The 12,744-nt window shown below is 42.5% G+C and overlaps 1 protein-coding gene across 1 annotated transcript in view; it reads left to right on the forward strand.

The window, feature by feature from the left end:
* The window catches only part of LOC124145246, a 206,741-nt gene that overhangs the window by 62,145 nt on the left and 131,852 nt on the right, over positions 1–12,744 (forward strand). The window contains exon 2 of the mRNA XM_046514978.2: positions 8,982–9,244. Coding sequence (XP_046370934.2) covers positions 8,982–9,244 — 263 coding nt within the window. The remainder of the gene's footprint in view (positions 1–8,981; positions 9,245–12,744) is intronic.

A 12,744-nucleotide genomic window follows, 5' to 3' on the forward strand; every position in this document is an offset into this window, starting at 1 on the left:
AACCTGTCTGCTGTAGATTAAAACTTGTTGCCCCTTCATCAGGTAAATACGGAGCATATATAGAACCTGTCTGCTAAAGATTAAAACTTGTTGTTCCTTCATCAGGTAAATACTGAGTATATATAGAACCTGTCTGCTAAAGATTAAAACTTGTTGCCCCTTCATCAGGTAAATACGGAGCATATATAGAACCTGTATGCTGTAGATTAAAACTTGTTGCTCCTTCATCAGGTAAATACGGAGTATATATAGAACCTGTCTGCTAAAGATTAAAACTTGTTGCTCCTTCATCAGGTAAATACTGAGTATATATATAGAACCTGTATGCTGTAGATTAAAACTTGTTGCTCCTTCATCAGGTAAATACTGAGTATATATAGAACCTGTCTGCTGTAGATTAAAACTTGTTGTTCCTTCATCAGGTAAACACTGAGTATATATAGAACCTGTCTGCTGTAGATTAAAACTTGTTGTTCCTTCATCAGGTAAATACGGAGCATATATAGAACCTGTCTGCTAAAGATTAAAAAGTTGTGATAACTGAGTCAGAGAAATTCTCACTGATAGCACTAAGTAACCCTTGACCTCTCATGGCCTTCAGGTTGACCTTTGACATTACAGGTAGATGATTAGGGTGACACACAGGTAGGGAAGGAGGTACACTTGGTAGTTCCTGAGAGGTTCTCACATTGTGGGGACTTTAAAGGTGTACAGGAAAATGTTTACTCCCTTTTGAATGTTGTGTAAGATGTTTCTTTGTGTATCTATTATTCAACACGTTATTTTTTTTCAACCCTTTTGAACAGTGTTTCAGTTGTATCACTGAATGTTAATGTGATGATGGAGGAAAGCCCAAAGTGATGCAGGTCTTAAGACGTTTACCACATTGGTAGAATGCACGAGCACCAGTATGGTGCAGACAAACCGAGAAACATAGAACTCGGGCTGGGGTGGGTAACTTGGGTACACGGATCAGGTGGGTCCTGAGTAGGACCATGGTACCAACAAGACTACCCGGACCCATGGTTAGTCATGTGATATATTGTTTAATAACAATAACAATAAAACTTCATGGTTACACAACAAGTTGCCAATGTTCACATGTCTCTCTTACTATGTATGCATTCCTTCTCACTTTTGTATTTTTGAGTAAAGATAAAGCTTCAATCAGATAATTTTATGTGTGGATCTAAATAGTTTTTGCAAGGGCCCTTGGTACACAATTCCCAAATGGACACTATGTACCCAACTCTTGAGACCTATAGTGGGTACCAGGGTGGGGTCAGGTATTAGGGAGTCGGGTACCCGGGTGGGGTCAGGTATTAGGGAGTCGGGTACCCGGTGGGGTCAGGTATTAGGGGGTCGGGTACCCGGTTGGGGTCAGGTATTAGGGAGTCGGGTACCCGGGAAGTAAATTTAGATTAGTCCATCCACAATTGAAACAATATTTCAGTTATATCATGGTGTATCAGTTTGATGTGGGAGGAAAGCCCAAAGTGATGCAGGTGTTAGACGTTTACCACTTTGATGAAACCCCTGAACACAAGTATGGTGCAGACAAACCTAGAAACATCAACAGAACTAACTGAGGTAAAGACCCATGACCATAGGTTTCTGGCATGCTGAAGGGAGTCAACTCTTCACATCAAATTAAAGCGTCTTAGACGACTGGGCCACCCATGCCTCCTGACAGTAAAGTCTGTAGAGAACAGTTGTGGGCACAGGGCTACTTAGGGTTCATGTAGTGGACAAGCCATGACCATGTACACCCAGCAGATTCTCGTGTGACCAGGCAGATATATTAATCTACACCAGCCGAACCCTGGACCTTATTGCTACATCAAACATGGCAATCACATGGAATAAAAGTGTCCATGACATTCAGATACCCTGTACCCAATCCCAGTGTATACCAACACACTATCCCATATGTACCAACACAACACTCAAGGCTGTATATATTTATTGTCTTTGGGGGAATAGTACCAATTTCGCACTTCCATTTTCATATGAAAATGAAAAGACGCCAAAAGAAAATTAAAACTATATTTATAATATTCCTAAATTAATATTTTGAAAAAGAACTAAAATAAAATTATGAGGGTGGGGGCCTAAGAAGGAAAATAAATTTACCTTTTTATCTATTTAGTAATAAGATATATATATTTTTGAGATGGTCCACGGATGACCACCATGAACAAATATTATCCCTCGGATATATGTCCACATGTACCTCCTGTCTGTCCACACTCAAGCAACTGACCTTTCCAGGGCAGTAACTAGCCATAATGTCTTCTCCTCATGCTGGAGTGGTCACCAGGTGCAAACTGGTTAACCTGTGATGTTTTTATCTCACCAGTACACCACAGTCTGCTGTAAAACATATATCACCCCTGTCAGCCTGGCGCTGGGGTGTTACTGGGTTAATACACAACGGTATTGTCCCTGCCATTGTCACTGTGAAGCATTAGATTGTATGTGTTAACAAAGAAGGGGTTACACTCTTCATGTTTTTGAGTGTACTGATCAACATTGTACACAAAAGACCCAAACAAAATTAAGATGAAAAAAACATTATTCAAGTTTAGTTTTTTTGCACGTTCTCATAGTATAGCCACTTCAAAGCCTCATTGTGAGAATAAACCACCCTTAGGCAGAAATCAGTAATTGTTGTTAGTAAATATATATTCTGGGTACAGGTGTACAAAGCGATCTTTGCATTTAGGTAATCGTAACTCCCATACCTTAACATAGACTTTCGACAGTCGTAGCGCTAAGGTTGTTTTGTACAACAGTGTCCTGAACGTGAAAAAATCCAACATTTGATAATCCCATACAAAACAGACCAACCCACACAATGCTTTGTCAAATTAAATATTGAATATTTATTTGTATTTTGCCCCCACAACCAAGCTTTTGTTTGCAGATTAAATCTGTAAGAAAATCGTAAATATAAAAGAGTGGTCATATGAAGAAACAACATTCAAATTCATATTATTTTAATATCATTTTTAAAACAAAAAAATTCCCAAAGGTGATATGTTACAAAAAAACACAGTAGATGTACAACATTTTGACAAATAAAACAGCGTTAAATGGACAATATCATTAAATTAAATGTTATCTTTTTATGTTTTGTTATGTGAAATCTGCATGATAGATGCTATGTTTTAATTTTATTATTTCTCTTAATCAAAACAGTTTTCTGTGGACTGTATCTTATTGCCACCATGTTTCGCCCTACGGAGTTCATTATGTTTCCTGGAACAAGGAGGTCTCTCTGTTTTCCAAACGGCATTTTGATGGTGCTTGTATTGTGTATGCTTTGTTTGATCTCTTTGTAAGTCTTCACAAGTATGTTGACAATCCGCTAAATGTTTTACAGATTTGTTACTGATGGCCTTTTGACCAGCTTGCATGTGGCGTGCAGGTGGCACTGTGTTTATGTTTTGGTAAGCCGGCTTGGGTTTCTCCGAAACATGCACCAAGTACACATGCTCCTGCTTTCTACTGATAACATTTCACTGGCCTGTAACTTGCAGACATGAACTGTCAGCACTGCCATGATTGGACAATTGGTGTTTGGATAAGATTCACTGATTGGTCGGTACACTGAGGTTGTGGTTGGTAGTAATCACTGATTGGTCCGTTCACTGAGGTTGTGTGTGAGAGTAATCACTGATTGGTCAGTAAAGTGAGGTTGTGAGTAGGTAGTAATCACTGATTGGTCCGTTCACTGAGGTTGTGTGTGGGAGTAATCACTGATTGGTCAGTAAAGTGAGGTTGTGAGTAGGTAGTAATCACTGATTGGTCAGTACACTGAGGTTGTGAGTGGGTACTAATCACTGATTGGTCAGTACATTGAGGTTGTGAGTGGGAGTAATCACTGATTGGTGAGTACACTGAGGTTGTGAATTGGTAGTGATCACTGATTGGTCAGTACACTGAGGTTGTGAGTCTGTAGTAATCACTGATTGGTCAGTACACTGAGGTTGTGTGTGGGAGTAATCACTGATTGGTCAGTACACTGAGGTTGTGAGTGGGTAGTAATCACTGATTGGTCAGTACACTGATGTTGTGAGTCTGTAGTAATCACTGATTGGTCAGTACACTGAGGTTGTGTGTGGGAGTAATCACTAATTGGTCAGTACACTGAGGTTGTGAATGGGTAGTAATCACTGATTGGTCAGTACACTGAGGTTGTGAGTGGGAGTAATCACTGATTGGTGAGTACACTGAGGTTGTGAATTGGTAGTGATCACTGATTGGTCAGTACACTGAGGTTGTGTGTCTGTAGTAATCACTGATTGGTCAGTACACTGAGGTTGTGTGTGGGAGTAATCACTGATTGGTCAGTACACTGAGGTTAGGAATTGGTAGTGATCACTGATTGGTCAGTACACTGAGGTTGTGAGTCTGTAGTAATCACTGATTGGTCAGTACACTGAGGTTGTGTGTGGGAGTAATCACTGATTGGTGAGTACACTGAGGTTGTGAATTGGTAGTGATCACTGATTGGTCAGTACACTGAGGTTGTGTGTCTGTAGTAATTACTGATTGGTCAGTACACTGAGGTTGTGTGTGGGAGTAATCACTGATTGGTGAGTACACTGAGGTTGTGAATTGGTAGTGATCACTGATTGGTCAGTACACTGAGGTTGTGAGTCTGTAGTAATCACTGATTGGTCAGAACACTGAGGTAGTGAGTGGGTAGTAATCACTGATTGGTCAGTACACTGAGGTTGTGAGTGGGTAGTAATCACTGATTGGTCAGTACACTGAGGTTGTGAGTGGGTAGCAATCACTGATTGGCCAGTACACTGAGGTTGTGAGTAGGTAGTAATCACTGATTGGTCAGTACACTGAGGTTGTGAGTGGGTAGTAATCACTGATTGGTCAGTACACTGAGGTTGTGAGTGGGAGTAATCACTGATTGGTGAGTACACTGAGGTTGTGAATGGGTAGTAATCACTGATTGGTCAGTACACTGAGGTTATGAGTGGAAACAGTGTCAGTGTATTATATACCTAATCCGCTTGTGACCTATTTCTGGATGTATTTATTTCACTGATACCCTATTCTAGATCCATGTCCATTGATTAGCAAATTCAACCAACACCGAAGTTCAGAGGATGTCAGGCAAGACGGGCATGTGCATGCAGCTTTCACCTTCCTCTCCTGAGAGTTCACATTCCCTAAATCTTGGGATTTCTTTGCATCTTATCCGGAATGAATTACACCTGTTATGTCAATGTGTCCAACACATGAACTGATGTTTTTTAACCTTGACATCAAAACTCAACGATGTTGAAATAAGTCCAATTTCATATCACATTCCTTCTGCATGTCTGATTTATGCCTTTACGAAGTACTGTGTTGGAACTGATTGTATCAGAGTTATCTGCCCTTCACTGACACAAAGTATTCTTTCCATTTAGAAACACACAATTATGATGACTGCCCATGCGGTACTAAAAAGTTTAGAGTATTAAGCCTGTGACTGTATTGTATTCTGCATGGCGGAGAAGGTGTTACTGCCGACTATAGGCCATCAGTAGGTGCTTGTTGTGTGGCCATTGTAACGCTGAACTGGATAGCCTTTGGCATAGGCTACGGAGTACGGAAAGCTGTCTAAGGATCTGTAAGGTCACCTTTAATGCAGGGATATTTCAAAGTTTCTATTAATTCCTTTTTCCATTTAAATAAAAAAAGTGTTGAGTTTCTTTGATGTTATAGGATATTACACCTGTTAATCTGCCGATCTTCCAGCATGTTTGCCTTTTGCATTAAGTCGATATCACTGAGTTGATCTTCCTAATTTAACAGCATGAGGCTGGTTATCAGCCTGTTACAACAGATAAATCCAAAATGAGAACTGTGCTTGTGGATCTTCATAACATCAAACAGCACGCACCCTGCAAGGATTTACCTGGTTATTTATTTGGGGGTATGTAGGACTCAGAGCCTTTCACTGAAAGGGTCCATGGGTAAAAGCTGGGGGTCCTAAGCTACAAACTGGGGGTCCCAGAGAAATGTCTCAAAAATAAAATACAGTACAAATGACATAAGATTGTGCATCCACAGAGGCGATTCGTAACAACAGATATTCCCCCACTGAAACTAATCTACAAGTGCTTGCACTAGAAGTTTGTGCTGCATTTGAATGTGTATTGTATTTTTTAAATGATTAATGAATGAAATTGAATTTTGTGACAAGTCATTGGTGTGTAGGTTAGTGACACAAAAAAATTATGTAATTTACTGACACCTAATTGTTGTGTAATTTGGTGACACACAAATATGTAATTTAGTGACACACAATTGTTATGTAATTTAGTGACACAATTGTTATGTAATTTAGTGACACACAATTGTTATGTAATTTAGTGACACACAATTGTTATGTAATTTAGTGACACACAATTGTTATGTAATTTAGTGACACACAATTGTTATGTAATTTGGTGACACACAATTGTTATGTAATTTAGTGACACACAATTGTTATGTAATTTAGTGACTCACATTTGTTATGTAATTTAGTTACACAATTGTTATGTAATTTAGTGACACACAATTGTTTCGTAATTTGGTGACACGCAATTGTTATGTAATTTAGTGACACACAATTGTTATGTAATTTAGTGACACACAATTTTTATGTAATTTAGTGACACACAATTTTTATGTAATTTAGTTACACAATTGTTATGTAATTTAGTGACCCAATTGTTATGTAATTTAGTGACACACAATTGTTATGTAATTTAGTGACACACAATTGTTATGTAATTTGGTGACACACAATTGTTATGTAATTTAGTGACACACAATTGTTATGTAATTTAGTGACTCACAATGGTTATGTAATTTAGTGACACACAATTGTTATGTAATTTAGTGACACACAATTGTTTTTCGTAATTTGGTGACACGCAATTGTTATGTAATTTAGTGACACACAATTGTTATGTAATTTAGTGACACACAATTTTTATGTAATTTAGTTACACAATTGTTTCGTAATTTGGTGACACGCAATTGTCATGTAATTTAGTGACATAATTTTTACGTAATTTAGTGACACACAATTTTTATGTAATTTAGAGTCCTTCTCTAGCATGATGATATGAGGCATTTTACACCATTGAATGCCACAATAGACCTGATATATTACTACATGTTCTCTAACTTGTTTCAATCAGTATTTGTTTTACGATGCCATCAGGGATCAACAGTCCATGGGTGTCTATAGATTTCACATCAGAACTAACAGTTGTAACTGCATCGTTATTGACAAAGGCAGGCTGTTTCTAAATCAGAAGTGAATAAAAGCCTTCGATTGGGAAAAATAGAGGTGGTATTTCACCCACCTCGTACTCAGTGCGCAATTACACAGCTGTTTCAGACAGGTTTATGATACAAGGAAGTCAACACCACCAGCTCAATGTTGTCAGTGTATTGACCAAATCTGTTGGAGTAGCTTTGTCCCCAATGGCCTCTCCCAAGGTCACTGTGTCACTGATAATGTATTGTGAACCAAAAAGCTTCATCTAATATTGACTTAAATTGTTGTTTTGTCTTTTTAATGTTAAATCTTTCAAGATAACAATGATTCCTGCATATTATATTTTGACATATTACTGTGGACGAGAGACTTGTATTGGTGTGAACTGATGACACACTGATTGGGTGACATATGGTCCGGAGTGCTCTCCCTTCAATGACAGCCATTGTGTCCTTTGTAAGGCCAGGTTCACACAGTGCCGATTATGGCTCCCGTTTGAGATCAGACAGCACTAAGTGAAAAAGTCGGATTACTATCGTCAATGATCTGGAATGTCCTATCATTGTCTGAACGCAGTCGTATGTGTTTGTAACAGAGTCCTACGGATCGGGAAAGGTCCAGAGATGTCGGCCAAGCACTCCCGACAGTATGGTGCATCCCATAACATTTGGGAAAATCAGCCGATTTTGGCTAGTCGGATTACTATCATGACTATGTCGTGACAGATTCTGCTGTATCAGATCAAAATCGTAACAATGTCCTGTGTTGTCTGGACGGTGTCCTGTGGATTGGGACGCTGTCATGACGAACCGGCGTGAATTGTTCATTGCCGTTTCTTGTCGATTGAGTCCAGATTGCCACCAGATCTTGCCGAATGCGAACCGTCTTTGTCAGCTCACTGTCTGATCTCTGTTGGTTCGCATTCGGGAGAATCGGGATACTGTCAGGACAGATTCGGTTGTTTTTTACCATGCGGAAGATACAAATCGGATCAGATTCGGATTGAGAACAGGAGAATCAGAGCGAACTCAGTTGGAAACAGCAGATTCGGGACGCTTCCTGAACAATATCTGATTGTTTGTGAATTTCCCTCAACAAATCACAGGATATTGATCAGACTTTTGACAAATGTTAATCGGGAATGGTCCTATCAAGGACGGCAGTAAAAATCCTGAATGTGTGACTTAGCCCTTACACTCTGTAGATATTGATGTGGGCAACTTCTGCAGTGTCACATTCTGTAGACAGAAGGATATAGAAACAGTGCAGTATCCTGATTTGCCATCCCGATTTGTCATTGTCCAAAATAGTGTTGTTGTTTTTTAAACAGATTGAAATTTTAATTTTTATTATTGTGACTAAAGAAGGACTACTATGGTCAATAACACAAGAATATTTAGGGGCCATTTACTATGTAGACAGTGTGTTGGGGCTTCTAACTTATAGCACATTCTTAGAGGACTTGCACATGAAGTGCAATTTGTGTCCATATTTTATATAAAAACTAATTGTTTTTTTTTACATTGGTACATATTTAGGCTCATTTATTGAGGAGAACCAATTTTGGTGCAAGATGTAGAACACATTTTGAGGTCACTTGACATAAAGTGATACAGAATCAGTAGCAGGAGTGATGAAGTGATGGTTCTTGGAGTATTTTTGTCAGATGTGACAAGTGTACCTATTTTTGCAGGTTCTTTGTCCAGCACATTAGATACTTTCCACCAACACACATGTGACGGCGAGTCGATGACGGTCAAGTGTCCACAGAAGACCATCATCAGCATACAGTTTGCCCAATATGGCCGCCAGGTCCCGAGCAGCGAGATGTGTCCGGCAGCAGGGTCATTGCACAGCGGCGTGTACGGCAACACGTACAGGACCTACAGGAACTACCGCTCACTGTCATACAGGCAGAAGGAGGATACCAACTGCCAAGCCACCACCTCCCTACAGGTCAGTGACAGGGCTTTCTTTGAATGGGGAGATGGGCCATCTACCATGCTGCAGTTTACTATGCAGAGTTGTGTCCCTTAGATGTTTCAGAATCCTGTGATTATGATTATGTTTCAAGGTTTTTCAGCACCATGTAACCCATGCTCTTGGGTTTCCTCAAAATCGTAAATGTCCCTTTAGACTCTCCTCCCACAGCAAGCTGACACACCATGACATAACTGAAATATTGTTCAGAGCGGTATTAAACCACTCACTCTTTCTTTTACCTAATAAAGAAACCCAGTCCTGATATGTGACAAGCACACACACCACCCCTAGGGCCACCCACCATTGTCCTCTAGATCGTCTACGTGGTGTGTGTATTCCAAGGCGTTGCTTAATTCACTAGCAAATCAACAAGAACTGAAAAATCCTTTGTACTCAAGAACAGTCGTCGTCCAATTAATCCAACTCAGCACCTACTCCAAATCACACCCACTGACCAGGCACAGTGCCCACTTGACCATCACTGCCACCTTTGTTTATACATTGTATTGATTCACAGTAGCCTTGACCGACATCTGGTCTGTAATACACCATTGCATGGCTACAGAGACTTAATCAGAACTAGTCCCCAATTGCTGCCGTGTTCCCCAGGCCGGAGACGAACACTCTTGCGCCGGTCCTATTGTCGCTTGAGGGAGCCAGATACCAGTGTTTGTTTTCATGACTTATCAGAAACTCTGGTACTTAGGTGTGAAATCTAATTTGACCCCACGGAAAGATTAACCAAGGAATGTTAATGAAGTTTTTTTCCCCAACAAGATATACCTGAAAGCAGTACTATCTGAATTGACCAAGTAATTTAAGGCTTTGAGATTTCTAAAGGAATTAGGCTGTGTTATCTATTTGTTATGCACTAAATATCCTCGTTCAGAGTTCTTTGAAGGTAGGCGGTTGGAAGTCAATGAAAAGAGAGGTTGTTTTAAAGGAACAGTGTCATGTGAGAACAGTGGGATATGGGCGAGGGATTGGCACATGGGTGTGGCAGAGGATAATGGGTGGGGTGGTATAGAAGTTCCGGTGTGACACGGTCAGGAGTTTTGAGGATCAAGCAGACAGTTATATTGGGCTTCTCGATCAGCCTCACAAATATTTATAGGTGGAATGTTAATTAGGAGGAGATATATTTAATCCACTAAGATGAATTATGTAAAGGAGATTGCTTTTTGTATTACTTTTTGTAAAGTAACTGTGGACAGTAGGTAGTATTGTTAGTAAGGTAGGTCAAAAATCAACCCGAGTCTAGTCTGATCAGGTCTTGTGGGTACCCAAGTCTAGTCTGATCAGGTGGTAGTGGGGTGGGTACCTGAGTCTAGTCTGATCAGGTGGTAGTGGGGTGGGTACCTGAGTCTAGTCTGATCAGGTGGTAGTGGGGTGGGTACCCGAGTCTAGTCTGATCAGGTGGTAGTGGGGTGGGTACCTGAGTCTAGTCTGATCAGGTGGTAGTGGGGTGGGTACCTGAGTCTTGTCTGATCAGGTGGTTGTGGGGTGGGTACCTGAGTCTAGTCTGATCAGGTGGTAGTGGGGTGGGTACCTGAGTCTTGTCTGATCAGGTCGGGTGGGTACCTGAGTCTAGTCTGATCAGGTGGTAGTGGGGTGGGTACCTGAGTCTTGTCTGATCAGGTCGGGTGGGTACCTGAGTCTAGTCTGATCAGGTGGTAGTGGGGTGGGTACCTGAGTCTAGTCTGATCAGGTGGTAGTGGGGTGGGTACCTGAGTCTAGTCTGATCAGGTGGTAGTGGGGTGGGTACCTGAGTCTTGTCTGATCAGGTGGAAGTGGGGTGGGTACCTGAGTCTAGTCTGATCAGGTGGTAGTGGGGTGGGTACCCGAGTCTAGTCTGATCAGGTGGTAGTGGGGTGGGTACCTGAGTCTAGTCTGATCAGGTGGTAGTGGGGTGGGTACCTGAGTCTTGTCTGATCAGGTCGGGTGGGTACCTGAGTCTAGTCTGATCAGGTGGTAGTGGGGTGGGTACCTGAGTCTTGTCTGATCAGGTGGTAGTGGGGTGGGTACCTGAGTCTTGTCTGATCAGGTCGGGTGGGTACCTGAGTCTACTCTGATCAGGTGGGGTGGGTACCCGAGTCAAGTCTGATCAGGTGGTAGTGGGGTGGGTACCCGAGTCAAGTCTGATCAGGTGGTAGTGGGGTGGGTACCTGAGTCTAGTCTGATCAGGTGGTAGTGGGGTGGGTACCTGAGTCTTGTCTGATCAGGTCGGGTGGGTACCTGAGTCTAGTCTGATCAGGTGGTAGTGGGGTGGGTACCTGAGTCTAGTCTGATCAGGTGGTAGTGGGGTGGGTACCTGAGTCTTGTCTGATCAGGTGGAAGTGGGGTGGGTACCTGAGTCTAGTCTGATCAGGTGGTAGTGGGGTGGGTACCCGAGTCTAGTCTGATCAGGTGGTAGTGGGGTGGGTACCCGAGTCTAGTCTGATCAGGTGGTAGTGGGGTGGGTACCTGAGTCTTGTCTGATCAGGTGGTAGTGGGGTGGGTACCTGAGTCTTGTCTGATCAGGTCGGGTTGGTACCTGAGTCTAGTCTGATCAGGTGGTAGTGGGGTGGGTACCTGAGTCTAGTCTGATCAGGTGGTAGTGGGGTGGGTACCTGAGTCTAGTCTGATCAGGTGGTAGTGGGGTGGGTACCCGAGTCTAGTCTGATCAGGTGGAAGTGGGGTGGGTACCTGAGTCTAGTCTGATCAGGTTGTAGTGGGGTGGGTACCTGAGTCTTGTCTGATCAGGTGGTAGTGGGGTGGGTACCTGAGTCTAGTCTGATCAGGTGGTAGTGGGGTGGGTACCTGAGTCTAGTCTGATCAGGTGGTAGTGGGGTGGGTACCCGAGTCTAGTCTGATCAGGTGGTAGTGGGGTGGGTACCTGAGTCTAGTCTGATCAGGTGGTAGTGGGGTGGGTACCTGAGTCTAGTCTGATCAGGTGGTAGTGGGGTGGGTACCCGAGTCTAGTCTGATCAGGTGGTAGTGGGGTGGGTACCTGAGTCTTGTCTGATCAGGTGGAAGATGGGTGGGTACCTGAGTCTAGTCTGATCAGGTGGTAGTGGGGTGGGTACCCGAGTCTAGTCTGATCAGGTGGTAGTGGGGTGGGTACCCAAGTCTAGTCTGATCAGGTCGGGTGGGTACCTGAGTCTAGTCTGATCACGTGGTAGTGGGATGGGTACCTGAGTCTTGTCTGATCAGGTGGTAGTGGGGTGGGTACCTGAGTCTTGTCTGATCAGGTTGTAGTGGGGTGGGTACCAAAGTCTAGTCTGATCAGGTGGTAGTGGGGTGGGTACCTGAGTCTTGTCTGATCAGGTGGTAGTGGGGTGGGTACCCGAGTCTAGTCTGATCAGGTCGGGTGGGTACCTGAGTCTAGTCTGATCACGTGGTAGTGGGGTGGGTACCCGAGTCTAGTCTGATCAGGTTGTAGTGGGGTGGGTACCCGAGTCTAGTCTGATCAGGTCGGGTGGGTACCCGAGTCT

This window comes from Haliotis rufescens, unplaced genomic scaffold, assembly GCF_023055435.1.
Source record: "Haliotis rufescens isolate VD_foot unplaced genomic scaffold, xgHalRufe1.0.p SCAF_5, whole genome shotgun sequence".
In the NCBI taxonomy this organism is placed as follows: domain Eukaryota; kingdom Metazoa; phylum Mollusca; class Gastropoda; order Lepetellida; family Haliotidae; genus Haliotis; species Haliotis rufescens.